The sequence below is a fragment of the Copadichromis virginalis genome, linkage group LG3 (genome assembly GCF_057382275.1).
Source record: "Copadichromis virginalis isolate Kocher_CV1m ecotype Utaka linkage group LG3, C_Virginalis_male_GT1.1, whole genome shotgun sequence".
Taxonomy (NCBI): Eukaryota; Metazoa; Chordata; class Actinopteri; order Cichliformes; family Cichlidae; genus Copadichromis; species Copadichromis virginalis.
Window position 1 is genome coordinate 21653907 of NC_140620.1, and position 24356 is coordinate 21678262.

The 24356-nt window shown below is 41.8% G+C and overlaps 1 protein-coding gene across 1 annotated transcript; it reads right to left on the minus strand.

The window, feature by feature from the left end:
• Positions 1 to 3842: 3842 nt before the first annotated feature.
• On the minus strand, positions 3843 to 24356 carry LOC146713416 (alpha-tectorin-like). The gene is made up of 15 exons (XM_085447674.1): positions 24160 to 24356; positions 23933 to 24029; positions 23666 to 23795; positions 19387 to 19624; positions 19015 to 19165; positions 18800 to 18887; positions 18631 to 18693; positions 13281 to 13480; positions 13051 to 13182; positions 12767 to 12954; positions 11882 to 12033; positions 11551 to 11796; positions 11309 to 11468; positions 11025 to 11111; positions 3843 to 5173 (listed from the first exon to the last, which is right to left on the minus strand). The coding sequence occupies exons 1-14, from the start codon at positions 24229 to 24231 to the stop codon at positions 11025 to 11027; spliced, it is 2004 nt and encodes a 667-aa protein (XP_085303800.1). The 5' UTR covers positions 24232 to 24356; the 3' UTR covers positions 3843 to 5173.

The following is a 24356-nucleotide window of genomic DNA, read 5'->3' on the forward strand; positions in this document are numbered from 1 at the left end:
GCATGTAGGTTCGGACGAGTACAGCCGAGGAGACCTGGCTTATAAAGTGTAATGTTGCTGACGGCGAATAAAGGTCTGTTATTGGATTTAACCGACTGGTTCCGTGTTATCCGGCTAACCTCCACACCACATGCCCGCTGGACCGGCTAGCCGCTCCTTCCTCGCCAGACTGCTGTTACACGTGTCCCAGTTCATGTCGTGTCTCTCCAGGTTTCTTGTTTTATTTTAAAGGTCTGGTTTCCCTGTTCAGTGTGTTTAGTTTTGCTTCCCCTGTGGCATAATAGGTCGTGTCCAAATTCATGGGCTGCATCCTCCTGAGGCCGCATTTGTAGACCGATTACGTCACAGCGACGCGCCGAAGGCTGTCCAAATTCGTAGACTCCTCCGAATGCAGCCGACAAATGCGTCCTCCTTTTCCCCGAATTTGAAGGATGGGTCGGGTGTGTCCTTCGTGGCCTACCACATCCCAGAATTCATAGCGCGGCCCAGCCAAACTCCAGTTTCCAATAATGGCGGCCGCTACTAAGTTTTAAGATTACGCTTACTAATCTTTCTGGGTCACAAAATAAACTTTTAACATATTTTCAGGCGAGGAAGTAGCTGTGTAAACATCAAATATCTGCTCGGTTCATCAAGATATCCCATATTTGCAAAAGTGCTTCGACGTTTTCGGAGACGTCTGCTACCCACCAGCTCGATAGCTAGCCGGGAGCTCGAGGGTTACTGATGCGGCCGAGAACGGCACAACTCCCGGCACATCATTTTCAGATCACCGCGGACTTTCGCTGCTCGGGTTAAACGTAATATATAAGTTACTTAGACAACCTAAAAATATTATTGTTGGGCTTTTTTCAGTGTTTTGTTTGTTTGTGAGTAAATCGGTTTGGCTGAGATTAAAGTTATTAGATTAGATAAAATAAAACTTTATTAATCCCCCGGGTGGGTTCCTCCTTGGTTTTTACACAGCTGACTAAACGTCAAACAGAAAACTGATTAAAGAGAAGTATGAGACAGTCGAGAATTTACGCCAGTGTCCTGTTATATTTTAGATAGCAAGGAGCAGACGGCTGAGTTTATTAAACTCCACCGAGACAGCGGTGACGCTAATCAGAAGGCTAGACCGCCCACGTAGACCGCGAAGGCCGGGTCCTCAGGAGGATGCAGCCCATGAATTTGGACACAACCATATTCATTTGTGTCAGCTGTTTTTCCCCAGGTGTTTCCACTTCCTTCACTGCTCTCCTATGTATTGAAGTCCTCTGGCTCCGTTTGTTCAGTGTCGGTTCATCTGTTTGTATTTCTTCATGTCATGTCAGGTCTTAGAGTTTTTCATGCTCCTGCTCATGTTCATGTTCTCATGTCATAGTTTTTGTAGTTAGTGTTAGCTTTCCCCAATTTAGTTTCTTGTTTAGTTATGCCCCAGTTTCCCTTGTATTTGTTTTGTGTTTTTTTTTCTTATCAGCCAAATAAACAGCTCACTTTTTGTTCTCCCGTTCCTACTTTTTCATCCGCTATGCAAACACACTGGCCACCCTGCCTTGACAGATCCTGGATGTTAAAAGGCTGAGCTCAGTGCTGCTGTGAACTCCCACAGCTGGAACAAGCCGATGTTTACACTCACTTGTCACATGACTGCATCAGGATGTTCAGTAGATGTCTCTTGGGAAGTTCATGGGTTAAAAGTTAATGTTGAAACTTTAACATGAACTCTCCTCAATGTTTAAATGGGCGATGACAACTGCCTCACAGTGAGATATAATGGATTAAATACATATCATTTATTAATACAATGAATTTAATTTTGGACATATTATATCTACATTATATTACCAAAGTGCGATAGGCACTAGTTTTATGAAGTACACTGGGTAACTGTTGTTTAGTAGCTCATCTTAAAATTACTTCATAGACATATACAGGGTGAACCATTTATATGGATACACCGTAATAACATGGGAATGGTTGGTGATATTAAAGTCCTGTTTGTGGCACATTAGCATATGTGAGGGGGCAAACTCCTCAAGGGTTTGAGACAATCCAGCACATAACAGCAGGGTGCAAGATGCTAGCAGGCAGGGGATACATGGAACGCCATAACCAAGTGGTGTTTCATGTATCCCTTGCCTGTATAGTGTACAGGAACATCTGTGGCAAATATTACCTGGAAGTCCTGAGGTCAAAATGGGAGATGCCCCCAAGGGTGATGGGGAATGACCGAGCTAAGATCCTGTGGGACTTCCAGATACAGACGGTAGAGGACCCCAGCTTATGTATGTATGTACGTATATATATATATATATATATATGTATATATATATATATATATATATATATATATATATATATATGTATATATATATATATATATATATATATATATATATTAGGGGTGCAACGATACACAAAATTCACGGTTCGATACTTTGGTGTCACGGTTCAATATTTTTTCGATACAAAAAAATGTTCATGTCTTTTTAATTTGTCATTTATTAAAATTATAAATATATATTTTAACTCAAAAGTACAGTTTTTAAATTTAACCCTAACCCTTGTGCGTGTTTTTTATTTTGACAGTGAATGCGCACCTGCGGACCACTTATGTGCAGCCCTGGTTATTTAGCTCGTCATATTGCAGCCACAGAAATTCTTTTGTCCATGAACCGGCGAAAGCAAATGCCTCTCTCTTTCAAAACTCGTTGAAGACAGGCAATGGTCCAGTCCGAGACCTTCGACGGTAAAGAATCTTCGGGAGACCTCACCCGGGCGTGGGAACAGCGGCGTTTCCTCGGAGTTGGACACTGAGATGGTTTTGATTTCCGGGGTGCTCCGCAGTGCTGGAGACGTGTCTCAGAGTGATCCGGTGTGGAGCTCCGCTTTGAACTTTTGCTGGAGGTGGGTCGACCTCTAATAGCGGTTCGGAGGTCGTAGTTTCGCTGGGATGAACAGCAACCAGAGCCGTTGTATTGCTGAAGCGAGCGGAGAGAGGAGTTCGGAGCAATGGATACAGCCGAGCGGCGAGAATGGCCGCTGGAGCGCTCCCCGGACGGGCCGGTGGTAATCGGGCTTTCCACGGCTGCCCCGCTTGGAAATACAGGCTGCGGATCCAGGACTGCCAGGGGAAATTCAGGCGGAGAAAGAATGAGGTCTTCGTTCAATGGGCTGAGCGACAGGGAATCCATGGTAATGAGCCGAAAGGGTGAGTAGGATTTTAAGCTCTTAGAAAGTTCGCCAGAGAACAGCGGGTATTGGAGAAGGGGGCATTTATAGTCTGAGGTCCGAAGGGGCGTGAAGGAGGAGTGTTCCCGCTCCTGAATTTCAGATGATATCTCCACTTAATTCAAATGGCCTGTATTCAAGGCATAATTAAAGAAACATAGGCATGAAAAGCTTATGAAACTATTAAAAGGTGTGACACACGTGGCTGTTTCACGAGTTTAGCCAAAGACAAACGGTGACATTGAAAGACATTCCTTTCCTGTGTGAAGCGCATCACATTTCTCACAGTTGCTGGTGTTTGGATTGACTTTGCAATATTTGCAATGACCCTTTTGTCACACTTCTTGATCTCATCCTCCTGAGCAGCTGAACCTCAAGACAAAGTTTGATGATGGAGCAAATCAGACAACGTATTTGTGAAGGTCCATGGGGCACACATTGTGAAACAGTACGACACATATATGCATCAAGGACGGACTGACATGAAAGAAATGTGCTTTTGATCTTATAATCTTAGAACTGAAAGAGAAATGGACCTGGAAACAGCTGGAAACACCTGGAAACAGCTGATGGCAACAAACAGTTTCTGAGTGGAAGTGACAAAGAAGAGAAAAAACAAACTCTGGTTATTTTATTACCCATGTCCTTTATTTATTTATTTTTGGTCTTTTGGAACAAACAGTAAAGCGTGAAGGTGACAAAGCAGAGCATCAAGTCTCAGTTTCATGTGCTGTTATCAACACTGCTGCCTCCAAAAACAACACAGAAAGGAAAAAGTCACCATGAAATCATGCTCACTTTGTACTGTGTGTTTTCTAAAAGGAAAGATGTAACTTCCATATGTTCTTGAGCTTATCAGAGCACTAAAGATCACAGTAAAGGTGATGCTGTCCTGCAACTTTAAGTGCCAATCAGCAGCTCAAATGGGAAACACATAAACCAGCTGTTTCGTTTTACTGTCACACAGTTGTTTAAAGTTAGGGCCACAGATCAGCTGACTGCAGCTTTGGTTACAGCTGGTCAGTTTTCTGTCACATGGACTCCAGCACTGGTTTGTTTCACCTGCCTTAAAGAGACCAAATTACAACTTTGATAACTCAGCTGTGGTCCTCTCTTGGTTCTTTCGCTAATAACAGTTCAGCAGCTGTGTCCACTTTGAGCTGCATCCGGCTTGTTTTATAAGACAATCGGAGTTAAAGAGACTCTGCTTGCATACTTCACATGATTGTAATGGTCTGATAACAGGTGAAAAAGAAATCCACACACCTTCACCTTTACAACATTCAGCTACAAAACAAAGAGTAAGAAACCAGATGATCCCCTTTAAATATTTTACCCTGATTACCACCTTCTTAAAGAGATGATTTTCATATTTACTTTTGAATCACTTCATGTTCACAGCATAAACCATTTTTTACTTGATTCACTGGAAATTTTCATCATTTTGTACCTAAATCATTTTAAATTACAACAACCTGAGAAAGAAAGATACCGCTTTGGTTAAGGCCTCACTGTTCATGGATGCTTTGGACCTGTGTTTATATATTTCTTTCTATGAATATAGCCAAGAAATAAATATGTCCGGTATCCTTAACTCAAGTAAAATATCTGACAGTGTTAGTGAGATCTGATTCTGTTAAGTTTCAGGAGTGTAGATTTACCCCAGATTTATTTATATGGTTAGGCTGGAAATCACATGCAGCTCACACTCTTCCCTTTCACCAAGTTACTAATGAAACTGAAAAAAAAAAACATCATCTGAACTTTATCATGTGTCAAAGACGACAGTTTGGTCCTGCTCTAAAAAAACATCTGCTTATTCCAGCTGTGGGAGTTTGCCGCAGAACTGAGCTCAGTCTTTCCAACATCCAAAATCTGGCTTAGGACCAATCAGAAGTCAAGGATCATCGTGGAGGTCAGTAACTTGTAAGTCAGTCCGAGTCACCATGGAAACCACCTGAGAAGATAAACCAGACCCCACTGTGACTGCTGAACAACCCTCAGTCCTCTCTGTCATGTCACTTCTTCCTCTCATCTGCTCACCATCAGAGCTGAGATGGGCCTTGTATTGTCCTAAAGCATTTTTCTGAATAAATAAGTTCATACGTTTAAAATAAATAATTCTAAACATGTTTGTCATAAAAAAAATAAATACATGTTGTTAAAATGTGTAATTCATGCTTAGGAAGAAATCACTTGATGAAAGGAAGGCCTTCCTTAAAGAGAAAAGAAATATGCTTCAGATGCTGTTCTTCAGACACTCATATTGCGAAGGAATGCAAATCTTCAGCAAAGTGTTCTGAATGTGAAAGCACAGGTCACGACACAGTCCTCCACCACAGACCAACAAGCCTCCACTTCCAGCACAAGAGAATGGCGGGGAGAGAGCAAGCAGTCATGACCAATGTTCCCTCTAAGCTGCGCGTGTTCGCAATTGCGCACTGCTGGCATGGTCTCTGTGCACAAAAAAGCTGTATTGCACACAAAAAGAAAAACTAACCTGAATTGAAATTAAAGTAAATACGTTAACAATTCTGTTTTGCAGTGTTAGTCAGCAAGTGACTGGCTGCTCCAGTATGTGATAAGAACGATGCCACCTTATCCCATAGTCCAGCCAATGATGCTATTCACATTCGTATACACGCAGCTAATCAACGTCGTTGACAGGCTGTGACAGCGTCCTTATGTGCCGACACCGGTGTTTTAGCTAGCAAAGCGGCGTGGCTGATGTGGAGTGAAGCCAGGTTAATGACAACGTGTTATGATAAAAACATATGTAATGCTTGGTTTTCTTCCTGAATACTATTGTTGTTTATATTTACTGCGAGAAGAAACGGTAAAAACAGCATTTTAAAAGGAAAACGCTCGAAAGCACTCTCCGCCTGTGAGCAAAAACAAAATAAAAAAAACCCTCACCCTTTCCTATTGTTCGAAAAATGTCGACCAATCAAAAAATGATATGGCAACATGGCTTTTAGTTGTTTAGGAAAGGGGGGAAGTTTTAAGAGTGACTACGGTGTTTTGATTTGCTACGTTTAGCGCAAATCTTGTATGGTTAGTGTGTAGTCAATAGTTGTGTTGTGTGTGAGAACAATGAGGTGAGTGTTACGGGTGTTACAGGAGTGATACATCTCCTGTTGTCAGGCCTGCAGGTATCAGGCTTTTGATGTTCTCCTTTATCTCATAGTGGACACAAATAATTTTTTGGAGTGGCACAAATAATTTGTGTGGCATCAGATTTGATGCAGAACACCTGATTGTTCTGTAAATAAATACATATTTTGAAATGTTTGTTTAAAAAAACGACTTGGCAGCATTTTAAGTAAACAGCTGCAAAAACTTTGTTGTTTTCAAAACTCAGTAAGTTTTTTTGAAGAACTAACTATATAATTATTTGCCCAACATTGGTCATTATATGCTGTATTTTGCAGACAGAGTTACAGGAGTCTCTCCCAGACCACAGACTCAGACTCATAATACAAGTCAGAGCTCTATTAAAAAAAATAATAACTGTGTTTTCAAAATTAGAGTTGAAGTTATTTTTTTTTTACTTCCAATGGTGTTAACATACTACACAGGTCATGAACAAGATATATTTTAATTTTCTTTCTTTTTTTTTTATTTTAATTTTCATTGTAAGTGGGTTAAAGCAGTTAATTAAAAGTAGTCTAACATAAATGTAAATGCTGTAATTTGATTATTTTAATAAACCATGTAACTTGGATGGATTTGATGCCGGCGTGACCACAGTGCACACGTCTGATGTTGCTCACAGTGGTCCAAGGGATCGCTCAGGGAGTTTGTGTGTTCGCTCAGACACATGAAAAATTAGAGGGAACATTGGTCACGACACAGTTGATGTCACAACAAGCTGCACAGACGTGTGCGGTCCAGGTCAGTGGGGACGTTCATGTTCCATGTCTTGTATTGGTGTACCCTAAAGGTTACAAAGACAGAGCTGTTAAGGCATATGTAATACTAGACGATCAGAGCATTTGTTCTTTAGCCAAGCCTGAGTTCTTCGAACTTTTTGACATTAAAAGTGAACCTTTCTCCTGCAATCTTAGAACATGCTCTGGTGTAGTAGAAACATGGGGTAAAACAGCTGAAGGCTTCCATATCGAGTCACTGGATAGGTCAGTAGTTATCCCTCTACCATTGCTCATAGAGTGTCAGGACATTCCTAACAATAGGAGTGAAATCCCAACTCCCAGCGTAGTGCTACACCAGCCACACCTCCAAACCATAGCAAAGTACATCCCAGAACTAGACCCTAAAGCCAAAATACTCCTGCTACTAGGGATGTGTTTTACATGGCAGATGTTTTACCGGCACAGAAGGTCAGGCAGAGAATTAATGGCCCCCATAATGCCCCCTTTGCCCAGTGCCTAGACCTAGGGTGGATTGTAGTTGTTTGGGTCTGTCTGGGTAATGTTCATAGGCCTACAGTCAGCACCCTGAAGACAGTTGTTCTAGAAAATGGCCGCCCTTCAGTTTTTGAACCATGCAGCAGCCTTCTGCAACTCAAAGAAGTGTCACACACAAATAGGCCAGGTAAAGTGCCCAAACAAACTCTGGGTCAAACATTTTTTTAACCAGACAGATAACGACAATAAACCAGCTCACTTAATACAGGACACTTTCTAAAAATAATGGACCAAGCTATGTACAGAGATGTGGAAAACAGTTGGGTTTCCCCACTTCCGTTTAAGGAACCCCACCAGCAATTACCAAAAAACAGAAAACAGGTAGCCACAAGGTTCTCATCCTCAAAACGGACGCTAAATAGGAAACCTGAAACACAGCAGCATTATGTGGCCTTTATAGAAAAGATCCTCTCCAATGGTCATGCTGAGGTCCCACACCCACACACACACTGAAAAGAGGAGAAGAGTGCTGGTATCTTCCAACATTTGGAGTCTACCACCCACAAAAACCTTTACTTAACCATGTCCTCCTTACTGGCCCCGATTTAAGTAACACACTCGTCGGAGTTCTTCTCATCTTCCGGACAGAAAATGTTGCAATCATGGCAGATATACAGCAAATGTTTCACTGTTTAATGGTGCATGATGACCACAGCAACTTCCTCCGTTTTCTGTGGCACAGGGACAACGATCTAAACAAAGAAGTTATCGAGTGAATGAAAGTCCACGTGTTTGGCAACTCAACATCTGCTGCTGTTGCCATTTATGGACTACGCAAGGCCTCAGAGTAGGTTCAAAGGACTATGGTGCAGATGTAGTAAAGTTCGTGGAGAGGCACTTTTATGTAGATGATGGCTTGATTTCTGTTTCCTCTCCTGCTGAGGCTATAGATTTTCTTCAAAGAGCACAAGCCCCACTCGCTGGACCCAACCTGCACCTGCATAAGTTTGTTTCTAACTCTCAGGCTGTTTTGCAGGCCTTCTGCCCAAAAGATTGTGCTCCTGTCATTAAAAATTTAGATTTAAGTGGTGAAGAGACACAATCCCAGTGAAGCCTTGGACTAATTTTAATTTGGGAAATAACAAGAGACATTCACTTACTCAGTCGCCAACTGAAACAAGCCAATTACTCGCCATGGTGTATTGTCCTCTGTCAATAGCATCTTCGATCCTGTGGGCCTATTGGCACCTGTTACAATCCAAGGAAGGGCCCTACTCAGAGAGCTTACTTCAGAATGTTCAGATTGGGACGTACCCCTTCCAGAGGATAAACAAAGCAGATGGGAAATGTGGAGAAATTCCCTTCAGAACCTAAAAGAACTACATGTTCCCAGAACCTACACATCCACCTCACTAAGTTGAGCAAAGCGCAAGGAACTGTGTTTTTTCTCAGATGCCTCTACTAAGGCCAGAGGAGCCATAGCCTTCTTAAAGGCAAATCAAACAGATGGGAACGTCGAGGTAGGCTTCGTAATAGGCAAAGCAAAACTAGCCCCCCTGTCAGAACCTACAATACCAAGGCTTGAACTATGTGCAGCCAGCTTGTCAGCAGAAATGGCCGACCTCATTCAAAATGAGTTGGACTTAAACTTTGATGCAGTGCACTTCTATACAGACAGTAAGGTAGTGCTTGGCTACATCTGTAGTCAAAAAGGTTTTACGCATATGTTCACAACAGAGTACGGCGCATTCGCCAGTCATCAAGCCAGAATAGTGGCATTATGTGCACACAGAGGAAAATCCACCAGACCATGCATCTAGGTCAGGGCTGCCCAATCCCAGTCCTCGAGAGCTACTATCCTGTAGCTTTTAGATGCATCCCTACTCCAACACAGCTGAATCAAATGGTTTGATTACCTCTTCAGCATGCCATCATGTTTGGCAAAGGCCTGATAACAAGCCATTCATTTGATTCGGGTGTGTGGGAACAAGGATGCATCTAAAAGCTGCAGGACGGTAGCTCTTGAGGACCGGGATTGGGCACCCCTGATCTAGGTCATTGTCAGCATTCCAACTGAAAAAGTCCACCTGGTTCCCCGGACCACCCTTCATCCACCATCCTGCCGCAGATACAACAAAAGTGAGTGGAATGTTTGACCTGATTGAACCAGATAAGGACTCAGAAATTAGACCACAAGTAAAAACTTAAGTCACTCACCTCCAAGTACTCATCTGGACACTCATGGCTGAAGTTACAGCCATAATAAATGCAAGGTCGCTCGTCCCAGTGTCCACTGATACAGAGAAACCTTTCGTCCTATCCCCTATCCACGCTGGAGGTGAGAGTATCTACCCACATTGCAGCTAAGGCAGAAATGGACTGGGTCACGCAGAAACCTCCAAGTTGGTGACCTGTTTCTGCTCAAGGACAAGCAGGTTGCATGAAACAGCTGGCCCATGGCCAGGATCACTGCCAAATTCCCAAGCAATGACAATCGAGTAAGGAAGATTGAGGTAAAGACATGCGATCAAGGGTATGTAAAGACATTTATGAGACCGGTTACAGAATTTATCCTCCTCCTGCCAAAGGACTGATTGCATAATGTTTGTTTAACATAGTGGCCTCCTGAGGCCAGGCATGGAGTATGTTGCCCTAAGGCATTTTTCTGAATAAATAAGTTAATACGTTTAAAATAAATAATTCTAAACATATTTGTCATTAAAAAAAAATTAATACATGTTAAAATATATAATTCATGCTTTAGATACGTTTTTGTTAAAAGGAAAAGAGCTAAAATGTATTTCCGGTTCTGGTCAGGCACTTCCGGTTCAGGACAAGTACTTCCGGCAGCTCGGTTTTTGCTGGGTAACTAGCTCCACATGCTAAAGGCAGTATAGAAATGTAATCAGATGCCATCTACTCTGAATTATTCAGGCTGGAAGTTTCTTTATACGATAGTTTACACAGATAGGTTTGGATATTGATGTATAGTTTGCTGAAATGAATGTTTTAGTGAGCGTTATGCACTTTATTGATGTAAACATGCTTCTACCTGTTGAGATGGAGTTTATTATCTGTCATTTCAGTTTTCCCCAGATGTTCATGGAGACAATTAAACAAGCTGCAACTAATCTCCAGGGTCTTGATTTGTGGTTTAACTCAGTGTCACCAACATCCTTGTTGAAAACACTACAGGCCTTCACCCTGATCCTGGACTGTCAGGCTACAGATGACACACCAAGAGTTTTCACTCACTCAGCAGTTCATTTAGTTTATCACAAGAGGACAGTTCGAAACACAAACTCATTGGTGAGGAACTTAGTAAATATCTTTCTGTTGAATTAAATAAAACATTTTTCTATGGGAAACATATTTGCTACAGCACTAACAATCAGCACTTTGTCTACAAACACTTCTCAGCACTAGCAGACTGTTTCTTACCTAATGAGTCCAGGCCATGCTGATGAAGGCTTCACCTTCATATTTGGACCTGGCAGATCTGCGTCTGCGAGCACCTGCAGGACAAGTCTAAAGACAACGAGAGACAAAGTCCAGACTTTAGAAGATCAACACTGATCCTTTCATTCAGGACTGAATCTGCTGAGAACATTTGAGCTTTTGTGTCAGAATAGAAACAAGAATAATTGAAAATAACCTGTTTAATGATCGTAACAGAAGAGAGATACATTTGATTGTGTGTGATGTGTTTGGTAACAAAGCTGTACCGGGACACAGTTGTTCTGTTTGGGACACACGTGGAGTTTGCAGTGCAGGAAAACTTCACCAGAGCCCCCGGTGAACTCGAACATGTTGAAGGAGAAGTAGTTGGAGGTTCCCAGTCCATTTTCCTCCACCTGCACCGTCTGGTCAGCAGGGTTGGCACAGCTGCTCACAGACAGGAAAACACACTTTGTTCAGGAGTCCATGAGAGAGATCAAAACCACATGACTCTCTGAGTCTGTCTCACCCGTTTATGATCAGGTCGTATCTCGGAGTGCTGTCGGGTGATGGCTGGTCAGTGGCCCAGCAGGAGTCGGTTACCATGACGACCAGGTCTCCGTCCAGCCCGTCAGTCTTCAGCTCCACCCAGATCTTCTGGTTCAGCTGCACTTCAGTGCTGGACTCCACAGCTTGTGTGCGGCCGGCGTCAGTGAAAGCCTTCATGGTCAGAGTGTAATCCCAAACTCCAGATGTGATGTGCTGGATCACAGAGCTGCAGAACACAAACACACTTCAGGTTTCTCTGACTCACAAACCTCATGAGAAGCTTCACATCTTAAAGTAATTCAACCACACACCTGTCTCTGATCCTGAAGGTGGCAGTCTTGATGTCCGGCTGAGTTTGGACGCAGGAGAAGTCGATGTAGACTTGGTCGTGACGAGTGATGATGTCAGAGGAGCTGTTCTGGTTCATGATGGTGTTTTTGTAGATCACTTGGCTGTTGTTGGTCTGCAGAGTCACACAATCAGAAGTTGTTACTGACTTTTAACATCTGACAATTCACTTTATTAATCCCAAAGTGCACTGAATCATTTTTATTCAATTAGAAAAAGTGAATGTAAATCATGCTCTGTTTGCTTTATTTGCACAGACACATGAAGCCACGTTAGCTTTATTTTCAGTCTCTTTACAGTGATTTTAATCTGAGAACATCAACACTTTGACTACACTTTGAAGATGATGGACCTCTAACTCAGACGTATGAAGTTAAGTAAGTTAAGTTAAGAAAGTGTCCTTGTTTTTTCAGTCCAATGTTTATGACATCTTGTCAGTGATTATAATCACAGATTTCATCAGAAACAATCTGCTAAATAGACACGTCAAAAACATCAAACTCATTCACTTTGTTCTTAAAAGCAACAACAGCAGCTTTAGTCTCCTTTCTGTCTCTGCCTTTGACCACTCGTGTCACGCAGACAAGTCGAGCACATCAAATGAAGTCACTTTATTTTGACACAGCATAAACATTAGAGAGTTTCTTCCTGTACTGAATCAAACTCCTACTCTGATGTTTCTGTGTATGAACTACACAGATCGTCAACGTGATGAGAAGCCACAGAGCTCAGAGGTGAAGCTGATCCCACAGAAAGATCTCAAACTGCAGCAGAGCAGGAGAAGCTCAGCAGATGATGGAAGATGTTTGGCTGCTTGTAGAAGGTAAAGAGGAGGAGATGAAACCCACCGTGACCACCGTCCCACAGCTGTTGCTGCTGTTGAAGCTGAAGGTCACCATGTGGGTGAGCTCGTCCACCTGACCCCTGCAGGTCGGGTCGTTGAGGTGTAAGGCAGAGTAGTTGATGTCTTTGTCCTCCAGGAGACAACCGACCAGAGTGACTGAAGCAGAGTCCTGCATGCAGACCGTTGGATCACCTGAACGTCACAATATCAGTCAGAAAAATCACAGTTAGAAGTTTTCCTCCATTATTCAGCCCTGTTGTCATGATGATGATGTCACAGCTGTCGTACCCAAAGAGTTGTTTGCTTGGTACTTGGAGGCAAAAATGTCCCGACAGAAGCAGCGAGTGTCACCACCGACTGTCTTCTCACCACAGAACTCGTGATCGCTGCAGGTCCTGTCCTGACAGAAGGCCTCAGAGGCTACAGAGGAACACACTGATGTATTATCCTGAAAACATGGGAGCTCTAAAACTCCAGAGTTCAGGTCTTTAACAAAGGAGAGCTTATTAAGGTCTTACAGCAGCCGGTCTTTGATGTCCAGCCATCCAGAGTGTGGTTGTGTAGACTGCAGGCTCTGGCGTAGGCCTTCAGGAACTGACAGTTGAGTCCGTCCACTGCAGGATATTTACACAAAGTGTCGGTGCAGGCGGTTATGTAGGGCTCTGGGTCAATGTCAGTGTTACAGGAGGAGAAGGGCGCCTCCTTCAGGAGATTACAGCTGTACCACAGATAAAAAAAACCCAAAAACATTAATGAGAATAAAATAATCATCTGTGATCAGGTGTTTTTATCTTCCATCTGTGCTGAAGTCACATTGTTAGGTTAATTTTGATAATAGTTGTCATTGTTCTACTTAAATTTGTAAGCCTTGGTTCAAACTGTATGATCAACAACATTCTTCTGTTTCCATCCTCCTCCCGGCCTACATCTAGGTGGGGGAGGTAATTGGTTATAGTGTTTAACTGCAGAAACCCTATGTGTAGGTTCTCTGTCCTTATTTAGGGAGGATGTTTACTTCTTGCCATTTATGACCTCACCTGTGCTTGTGTACCATTAGAGGGGTTAAGCCATACACAGGGTGAGGGGAGATGATCCTTTGTGATCAGGAAGTTACATACACATGCTCAGTACCTTAGTTTAATGACATTTTATGGCGCACCACAGGGGGGTTTAACAGTGGCTGTTTGGGAAACTGTGTGAGAGAATAAAAGGCTGCAGGGGAGGCTGGTTCTTTTGGAGTCGTCTGAGGTAGAGGGCAAAAGTGCTGCTCTGAGGATCCGACCAGACTCCCCTTACTAGCAAGTAAAAAACGGTTAAGCTGTTTGTCTTGCTTTGTTAACGGGTGATAAGTCTTTGAACCAGCGGGGTCTGCGAGGTGCAGACACAACACACATAATTTAAGTTTAATACAGAAAGATGGTGGATGGCACTCAACCTTTTTAATTTTAATGAAAAAAGAAGAAAGACAGAGGTCATGATTTTAGATCTTTCCTCTTTGGTCCTGCATAAAAAGTCCAGCATCACCAATTTAGTTGTGAAAATAGACCCCAGCCTTAAACATGACTCATATGTCAACCCTGTGGTTAAGTCCCCCTCCTAGAAACCACCTAGACACTTTGATCCATGTGTTCGTGACCTGTCGTCTGGATTATTGTAATTCTCTTTTGACTGGAATTAGCCAGGCCCCCCTCTCATTCTACAATTGTTACAAAATAGCGCTGCATGATTTTTAACTGGTACAAATAAACAAGGGCACAGAAAGAAAAAGAGTCTGGACTTTTTTAAGTTGCTTGAGGACGTTTGACCTCACATTCAAGAAGGTTCTTCAGTTCTAGGGTCAAGCGGTGGAGAGTCCCAGATTTAAGACCTGTGGGAGTATCCCCCAAGAGGGACAATCGACCCCCTAATGATCCTCTACCTAATCACATGAGCCAAGGTGTGAAAACGGGTGTGGGTCACAATCAGCCAGGGTTTTGGGTGAGCTGTCCCCACGCCAAGGTGTGAAGACCAGTGCTGGGCAAGTTACTTTGAAAAAGTAATTAATTATAGTCAGTATTGGTCAAGTTACGTGAAAAAATTAATCAGTAACTAATTACTGATTACTTCCCCCCAAAAATAATCCCGTTACTTTACTGATTACTTATTTTCAAAAGTAATTAATTACTTAGTTACTTGGTTATTTTTTTAAAAACACGATTTACAACCTGAATAGGTGATAAAGCGATAGATCTTTCAGCCCAATTCCACTTTTTCTGCATAATCCATCATACAAAATGTAATCAAATGAGAAAGTCTCTTTTTAAAACTTGTTTTATTAGTTTTAATCTTTTAATTTTATGTATCAAGCAAAAAAATTAATTATATGCACCATTCTCTGACTTGAAGAAATTAGTTTAACATTTAAACCTATTTTCTGCACATTCCAGCACATAAAATAAAATATTTTTGGTGTGTTTACACTCAGTCTTTCAAATAGATGCAAGTAAAACACAGCAGAAAATAAATAAAATCAAAGACTCAGCGGTCCTGTTGCTCTATTTTCACCTGTAAAGCAGGACTGCGGTAGGCGGAGGTTTACCCTGGTGCAGGTGTGCCGCAGCGCTCAGTGGAAGAATCCGCGAGTTTGAATCCGTGAATTTCCCATTACGTCGTTGCGCACTCTGTGCATGCTTGGAAGTTTAGGGATTTTGTTTTCACTGTAAAAAGAAGTTTTCTTCCCACGCACAACGGACACTAATGTTTTTGTCACTTTTTATGGAATCAAACTCAAAGTAAGGTCAGTACTTCCACGCTTTAAACGCTGCACGCTCATACTCTCTCCCACACTCGATATATTATCCATTGTTGATCTGCACACAGCTGTTGTCGCACTCGCTTACGTCACTGTCATGAGACATTCTCGCAAAAAAATCACGGTTTTAGTAACGCAGTAACGCAGCGTTCCTACGGGAAAGTAATGGTAATCAAATTACCGTTTTTGCATTACCGTTACAAGTAACTCGGTACTGCCCATTTCTGATTATAGTTACTAGTTACATCTTCAAAAAAGTAACAGAGTTAGTAACTGAGTTACAAGATTCTAAAAGTAATGAATTACTTGAAAAGCAACTATTGCGTTACTTTAAAAAGGTTATAACTGGACATTTTAACTACTTTTGATTTTACCTCTACATTTCACCTTTAAAAACTATTTACTTTGTCTTGTTTAGTATCATCCTTTTCAGCACAACCTCAAGTGTCTGAATTTACAGTTGTTTTCATTTTGACATACTGTATTAACACAATTGATCTAAAATCATACAAAAATCATAAAATCTGAGTAGAAAAATCTATATTATTTACTGTAACAACCGCAAACAATTCTGTTGAATCATATTTCATAACTTTAAATGCAAATATAAATTGGCAATTTTAAAATCATATGCACAGTTACTTGCAGCCATTTACCCAGATTAATTATGTAGACCGCTACTTCCGTGCAGCTGATAGAAGGTGTGGTAAGATGAACACAGCTTCAACCGATGTTTGTTGAAAAATAGTAACATGACCGCACTGCATTTTCTTGTTAGTAACAGTAACGGCGTTGTAACAATAGAAATAGTAATTAGTTAGATTACTCGTTATTGAAAAAAGTAACGGCGTTAGTAATGCCGTCATTTCCATCACTGGTGAAGACGAGTGTAGGAAAAGAAAAAAGCCAAGGTTTTGGGTGAGTTCGCTGTGAAACCTGGCCCCACCCTATCATGTAATTTCTTAGGGTCAAAAGGCCCAGGATGTGAGTGGGCGGTAAGGCGTCTGGGAAGGGATGTCAGAACTGGATTATAGATGGCAGACAGTTGGTATCGTAAACCCCCGCCTCTGTTCAAAGATGGTCGCTCACAGTGGACATAAATGGCTTCTTTCACTCGTCTTTCAAACCATTTGTCCTCTCTGTCCAAAATGTGAACATGTTCAGATCTGAGCATTCCTCACTGCACTGTACAGCACACACTACATTATTAAGTTTGTGTTTAGGAGTTCTTGCATTTGGGAAGAACCAGTTTTTGTCTGAGTGTGTTGCTGGGCCTGAAGTACATTGTAGTACATCTCTCTCCTTTCACTCTCTACACGCTGCCTGGGCGCAGCTCATTGTGGGCTCCCCTTCACCACCTGCAAGCAATCACCTGTGGCTCCTCACCTCGTTTGCTCTCATTAAGGCAGTGATTGAGAGCACCTCGTCTGGACTATTGAGTAACGCTCGTCAGTGCTACTTTAGCCTAAGCCAATTTTGAGTACTCTTCTCATTGTTAATTCCTCATCTCTGTGTGCAGATCCTTCGTGCTCTGTTTGGAAGTTTGGACACCGAAGCCTATTTGTGAGTACGGCAGTGAGAGTGGTGGGTGTGAGAAAAGGACCATTCCAAGAGAATTGTGCTGTTCGTGTGGAGCTGTGCGAGAGAGGACGTCTCCTGATTCTTCCCTGTACCCCTGGGAACCTTGGACCCTTTCCCCTCACCTGTATATAGTGCACCGGGAGTGTGTAAATAAAATTTAAGTTTTCTGTAATTTTTCAGTCTGCGCCTGAGTCCTCCCTGTTCCATCGTGACAAAGTTCAAGTAATGTATTCTTATTTCTTAATTTAAAATAACGCAAAATCAGACTTTAGTTTGCAGTACCGTATTTTTCGGACCACAAGGCACACCGGATTGCAAGGCGCATTAGGTGAAACAAAGCAGTCAGATAAGTCAAACTTTACTCCACTCATTCTTCTTGCTTCCTCCACTTCCGTACCATTCATTCATTAATAGTGAAGTCTCTCACAGCTGCTCTATTCCCATGTTGTTGAAGTATATTATTTTCACAGCACGTAGATTGTCTCTGGACATTTTCTCTCGTCTTGCAAGAATTTGCTGCAGTGTGGGTTGTGTTGGTTTAGAAGTGTGGGTAAACTCCTTGTACTCATTGTCATGTTGGGATTTTAGGTGCTTGATTAAATTGCTTGTGTTAAATGCGCTACCTTTCGAGCTTCCTCTGGACAATTTCGCTGAGCACAATTTGCAGTCCGCCTTTATTTTGTCGTCTTCATTCACTTTGAAATAGTTCCACACGGCTGACATGTCTCGCCTCCCCTTCTCCCCCGCTCTGAGCTGCAGCCGGGGCCTGGGGGCGGGCACTCGGCGCCTGTGATTAACCCCTTACACGCCGCTCAAACAGACTTTTCTCAGACCGTGGTATCGGTCCCCGGTATCGGGGGACTTTTAACGAGTACTATATAGATAGATAGATGGGGAGATAGATATCTATCTACACACACACACACACACACACACACACACACACACACACACACACACACACACACACACACACACACACACACACACACACACCTGTGTGTCATTTCCTCTTTAGGTCAGTTACGATTGTTTGGGCAGTTGTTTGGTTTGTTAAGATTGCAGTTCTCTGCCCGAGTTCAGTTTTGTTTCTTTGACCTCTTTTATGAGTTCAACATTTATTACTTTTGTAATTAAAATTGTGGGGGTTAAATGAAAACCCTACCTTTCTAATAAACCTTTGACTCCTGCTTTTTTAACTCGGTCCATCACAATGTTATTTTATTTTTTATAGTAAGTAATTATGTTTCATCTTATCCTATTGTTTTTTTCTTAATTTTTACTGCTCTTAACTTGTGCTTTCTGCCGTGACCAAAAATATTTCCCACGTGTGGGACTAATAAAAGTTTATTTTATCTTAACTTACAGCGATTTGATGTTTTGTTCTGGTTCTCTTATGTTTTTATACATGACTTTGTTCAGCTGTTATGATGTTTTAAAGTGAATTAGAAATAAAGTGGTAAGATGTTTCCTGCTGTGTGGATCAGTCTGCTCACCGTTCAGTCACACTGGTGCAGTTTATCGTGCTGTCAGCAGTCTCACTGTACTGCATCTCACAGCTAGGGGGCGACAAACAACAAAGTTCAGGCTCATTCATACAAACAGAATATCTGCAACATCAGCAGCAGCAGTCAGAGGGACTCTGAGCTTGTGATGAGGTCTTACCTGGTGGAGCTGTACTCAGAGAGCCTCAGGTCACTCAGAGAGCTGCTGAAGTTTCCACACAGACCCTCCACAGATGAACCAGCAGGTCCTGCAGAGGATCAGGACAGAATGAGTCAGATAAGCATCAATATTCAAACTGGAGGAACACAGCAGCTCAATAAATAACAGCACAGTTTACAGTTTATGTTACATGAATTAAACTTTATCTTCTGTACCTTCTAAGAGGATCTGTGCGGTGTCGCCGTCAAAGAAGACAGAGATGTTGAGGTTGGAGAGATCAGCAGTGACTCCAGTTTGGTCCTTAGAGAGCTGCACACCATGAACCAGCTGAGATGAGCTGCTGAGGGTCAGTGTGGAGTCGTCCAGCTGCATCACAGCAGAGACAAAGTGGAGGAAACACTGAGTGAAACATGTCAAACACACAAACAGGCTGATTTCACAGCAACAACCACTGAGTTCAGCAGCTCTGAAAGAACTGCTTCTAACAGCCCTGAGAAGAAAGATGAGAGGAGACACAGCAGAGGATGAGGGAGGACTTTGGATCAGACTCCACTCTGACGCATGAACCGTGGCTGTAGGTCGCTTACCTGAACTCTCCCACCTTGTTCCAGGTGAATGTAATGCCCGTCCACACGCAGCGTCACACTGTCCAAAAAGCTCACATCTTTACGACGTCTGTCCCTGAAGTTCCCCAAAACATGGAAGTCTGGGAGTGACGGAGTCGAGAACAGAGAGTACGCACACCGATCCTGGATGGAGTTAATCTGGCTGTGGACGTCAATGATAGTGGGGCCGGTCACAGTGCAGGTGGAGGCCGACACGCAGCTGATAAAGGCAGAAAATTCAACATTATTCAGTTTTGTTTTGTTTTTATAGCCTTAAATCACAACAACAGTTTACCAGCTGTCAGCTACTTAGAAAAGGATCCTGGTGTTATTTGTCAGAAACAGTTCATAACTTCTCTCCAACTCATTCATGTCACCTAAAAGGTAAACCTGTTTCTCCATCACCTGTTCAGCTCTGATGATTCAGTAAGGACATCTCCTGGTTTCATCTTCATGTTTCCCTCTCACCAGATATACAAACCGATATCATGACCAGCAGCTTTACAGCTGTGGCTCCAGCAAACATCAGCTGATACTAGAAATTAATATTAAATAAATTCTAACAACAGCTGATCAAGCTTAAACGTGCTGCTGTTGTTTAGCGGAACATCTGCTGGTTTCCTCTTTCTGGCGCAAAGTGGGCGATAAACAAACAAGAGAGAAAAGCCGATCAGCTGATCATTGATCAGTTTCATGATTGAAGTAGAAACAGGAGAGGGAGGGGGAGAGAATGAGAGGAGAAGAGGCAGCTGTGCAGCGTAAACACAGAATAACTCCAGCTTTGTGTCTTTTTCATTGTAGCTGAAGTCCGGGACAAACTGTTCCTTTTCACCTCAATAAGAAACCCGTAATATTTTCTCTGAATACGAGACGATTCCGTTTTTTAGGGAACGGTTGGCAACTCTAATAATTAACCTTATGAACAAAATAAAGTTCAACATCAGTAACACCATAGCACCACCCAGCTGTATAGAAACTCCGTCATGCTAGCTAGCACGCAGTTCGGAAAAAGTCAGCATAACGAAGATAAACTCCACCTAAACTTGGTTCATATCTGACCCAGATGGACTGCAGGTCATAACTTCTTACCTGAAGTTCAGTTCACCTGACACTCTCGGACCAGCGGCCACTTCGGGTCTCTCCTCTTGCCTCCCTTTTCCTTCATCCACCTGCTGGCCTCCACCACTTGCTAATGTTACTGAATCTGTGGAAGCTCCGCGATAGCCACCACACAAAGTAACGAATAACGAGCCCATCTAAATCCCAGTAATGAGTAACGCGTTCCTGGTTTTGGCATAATAACTAGTTACCGTGCTCGTTACCACAATAATAACGTAGTTACTGTAACGCGTTACTTAATAACGCGTTAGTCCCAACACTGGTGGCTACACAAGCCAGGAAGTACTAATAACTGGATTTGGTGTGTGGTAGTAACAGGTAAATGAACCTTTTTTTTTAAATTATTTGACTATATATGAATGCTTGTGTATAAATACACAAACAATACACACATGCTTTCAATTGTGTAATTTAAGTGATCTGGTAGCTCTGCTTTGGAAGTTCAGTTCATGCTAGAAATGTGTTTTGGAGTTTGTACGTGTTTTGTCTGTAGGGGCCACCGTATATATTTATATATAAACATATATAAATAAAACTACTTTTTTTTTAAATTATTTGAATATATATATGAGTGCCTGTGTATAAATACACAAACAATACACACATGCTTTCAATTGTGTAATTTAAGTGATCTGGTAGCTCTGCTTTGGAAGTTCAGTTCATGCTAGAAATGTGTTTTGGAGTTTGTACGTGTTTTGTCTGTAGGGGCCACCGTATATATTTATATATAAACATATATAAATAAAACTACTTTTTTTTTACATTAGTAATTCCTTTTGTGCATAATTTTATATTATTGTTAATAATAAATTAATTAAAGCAACAAAACAACCTGAAGAGCCGGTTCGGAGCCGAAACAGCCGGCTCTTTTTAGTGAGCCGAACCGAAAGAGCCGGTTCTCTAAAAACAGACGGAAATCCCATCACTAATGGAGACGCTGTCGGGGCTGAAAAAGCTCACAGATTCTGAGCTGCAGGTTTTTTTTACTCTCCAACCAAAATTCACTGAGCCAGCAGCAAAAGAAGATCCAAACTGCTGTTCCCGTTTGATAACATCCTCATTAATTCACTCTTACCTTTGCTGTTTTGCTTCCACCAAGATAAAATCACACTTCCAGCACAGCTCTCTCTCTCTCCCATTCATTTGCTTATTTCACACTATTGTGTACAAGCACTGACAACAGCTGTTTCTTTTTCAAAAATGACAAGAAAGGCTTATTTCTGCTGTTTAATACTGAAGAAAGTTTTAAAATGATGCCACATTGCAAAATGCTTAGCAAGTTTTTAATAAAACCTCTGTAACATTCACTTCAGCAGTATCAGGTAATTTTATATGTTGAGTCATGTTTTTCTTCAGTTTTCAATCTACTGCAGAATGTTTTTAAGGTTATCTGCTATAAAAATCCAGGCCAGGAAAATCTCCTTCATGTTTTTCTGTGTTTCATCCTCAGTTACTTTGACACAAAGGCATCTGCTGTGATGTTCACGGCACTGATGAAGCCTCACAAGTGTCAGCACTGATAAACGATCAGAATTATAATATTTCTGACTGTCTGAGGCAAAATTGAATTGAATCAAATAGGGAATTGAAGCAAATCTGAACATTGTGAATTGGAATCAGATCGATTATTGAAACCAGTGACGTCTCATTCTCAAACATGTAGAGAATGAGAAGTGTTGTTTTTGTGGTTTATATTTAGCCCGAGTGAGCAGCTTAGGCCTGACAGAAGTGGATGCAGCTGTGGGCATTAAGAAAAGATGAAAAGGACGATTAATAACTTTTTTGTTGAGTTAAGGCCTGATCCATCTGAAATGTATAACCAGTGCTCTGACTCGCAGCCATCAACCTCTCAGGTTATGTCTAACACTGGTCCTGAGACGGCTTCAGATAATGAGCCACAGCCAGAGCCAGAGCCCACTGAACGTGAAAGGGGGACATTTATACATTTGAAAGAGAGTGGCTTGACCAGTTTCCCTGGCTAAGATACAATAAAGTTAACAACATGATGCACTGCCTGTACGGTTGTGAGTGTGGAAAGCCCATGGCCAACAATACTGCATTTGTGAACTGTGCTAATATGTTTCGAATTGAAACGCTGAAAAAGCGCCAGTGTATCCAGAAAACACATTATATGCTGTGATAAATGCACCGCCCAAGTGTCCCCTCTCCTCACTGTCCTTCAGCAAACAGGTCGTCAGAGGAGCCGAGATGATGATTCAGTTTAACATTGCCTACAATATTGCTAAAGAGTGCCAAAGTGCCAACGCACTTTAAGCACAAGCACTTTTTCAGTAACTTATCTTTCGTGTAGAACTTTGCTCTAAATAAAGAACTTTGTCTTGACGAGATTGTTAGTTAATCATTCACGAATCAATATTGTCTGTATGGACAGCAATTAAAAAAAGTGAACATTTAAAACAGTGGTGTTAAGCAATGCAGTTGAAAAAACAAGTTGGGCGCACCAGTGCAACCGTGGCAAAAAGTTAGTCTAGAGCCCTATGAAGGGAAGCCAATACAGGAGAAATCTGCTCTCTCTTTCTAGTCCCTGTCAGGACTCTTGCTGCAGCATTTTGGATTAGCTGAAGGCTTTTCAGGGAGGTTTTAGGACTTCCTGATAATAATGAATTACAGTCGTCCAGCCTGGAAGTAATAAATGCATGAACTAGTTTTTCAGCGTCACTCTGAGACAGGATATTTCTAATTTTAGAGATGTTGCGCAAATGGAAGAAAATACATGCTTACATATTTGTTTAATATGTAAGGACATATCCTGGTCATCAAAAAAAAAAAAAAAAAAATCCAACCATGAACATCTTAATGAGCTGCTGTTGGGAGCTGCAGCCACCAGTGGGAGCTCTCATTTTTCAAGACATCTCAGAGAAAAACCTGATGGTGGCACTACAGTAAACACCAGCCAGACAAACAGAAGGGGTTTAATTGATATGTGATTCATCAAATAATCCAGCTGTGAATCAGCAGCTGTGTGTGAAGTTTGAGCATTTTATCAAACTCACTGTTCACTGAGAAGAAGAAGAAGAAGAAGAAGAAGAAGCTCTTTGCTCTGATCAAAATGAGTTCAGTCACTGCTGATGTAATACTAACACTTCCTGCTTTCTTTTAAATACAAAGAAGACATATTTACATGTTGTTGCCTTGACAACGCTCCAGTGGACCACAGCTGGAGATGTTGAGGAATGCAGTCTCATTACAGGTGAGACTGAAGCAGGTTTCTGGATCAGAGCTGATCACTGTACCAGGTCGATACATCTGACCTGAGGATTGAAGGAATTCAAACACTCACAGATCACTGACTCGTTTAACAACTGTGAGCACAAACATCACCGTAACATTCAAATAGTTACATTTTACAGAATCCCAAAGTTGAGTTTGGAGCTTTAGATTCACTTACCTGAGTGTCTGCATCCACTGATGCTGAAGGAATAACTTGCATATGCAGTAAGAGTCACTGTATCGACTGTGGTTCCACCGACCTGAAGCTCAAACACCTGGACAGAAACAAACACAATCAATGTTATGACTACAAAGCAGAGACAACGATGTTTGTGTTAGAAAGTATTTAATGTAGTATTTAAACATCAGACGTGTAAAGTTGTTTATAAACACTCAGAGACTCACCGTTGGATCAGAGTTGTAATTATACACGTACAGATATCGTTGTGTCCTATACTTAACATGATACAAATACATCTGTAACGAGCAAACAGAAAAGTTTCAGACACTGTCAGGAAGTTTCCTCTAAAAGCTTTTACAAAAGTTTTTGATGTGATAAAACCTCAAATTTTATTTTTGGTTTACAGTGTTTATAAAATTAA

Excerpts from the sequence above, each read along its gene's own strand:
- LOC146713416 (XM_085447674.1), bottom strand. The coding sequence starts at position 24,231 with ATGTATTTGTATCATGTTAAGTATAGGACACAACGATATCTGTACGTG. Across the intron at positions 13,183-13,280 it reads GACATCAAAGACCGGCTGCT|CCTCTGAGGCCTTCTGTCAG; the intron begins GTAAGACCTTAA and ends GTTCCTCTGTAG. Across the intron at positions 12,034-12,766 it reads GCTGTGGGACGGTGGTCACG|ACCAACAACAGCCAAGTGAT; the intron begins GTGGGTTTCATC and ends GTGACTCTGCAG.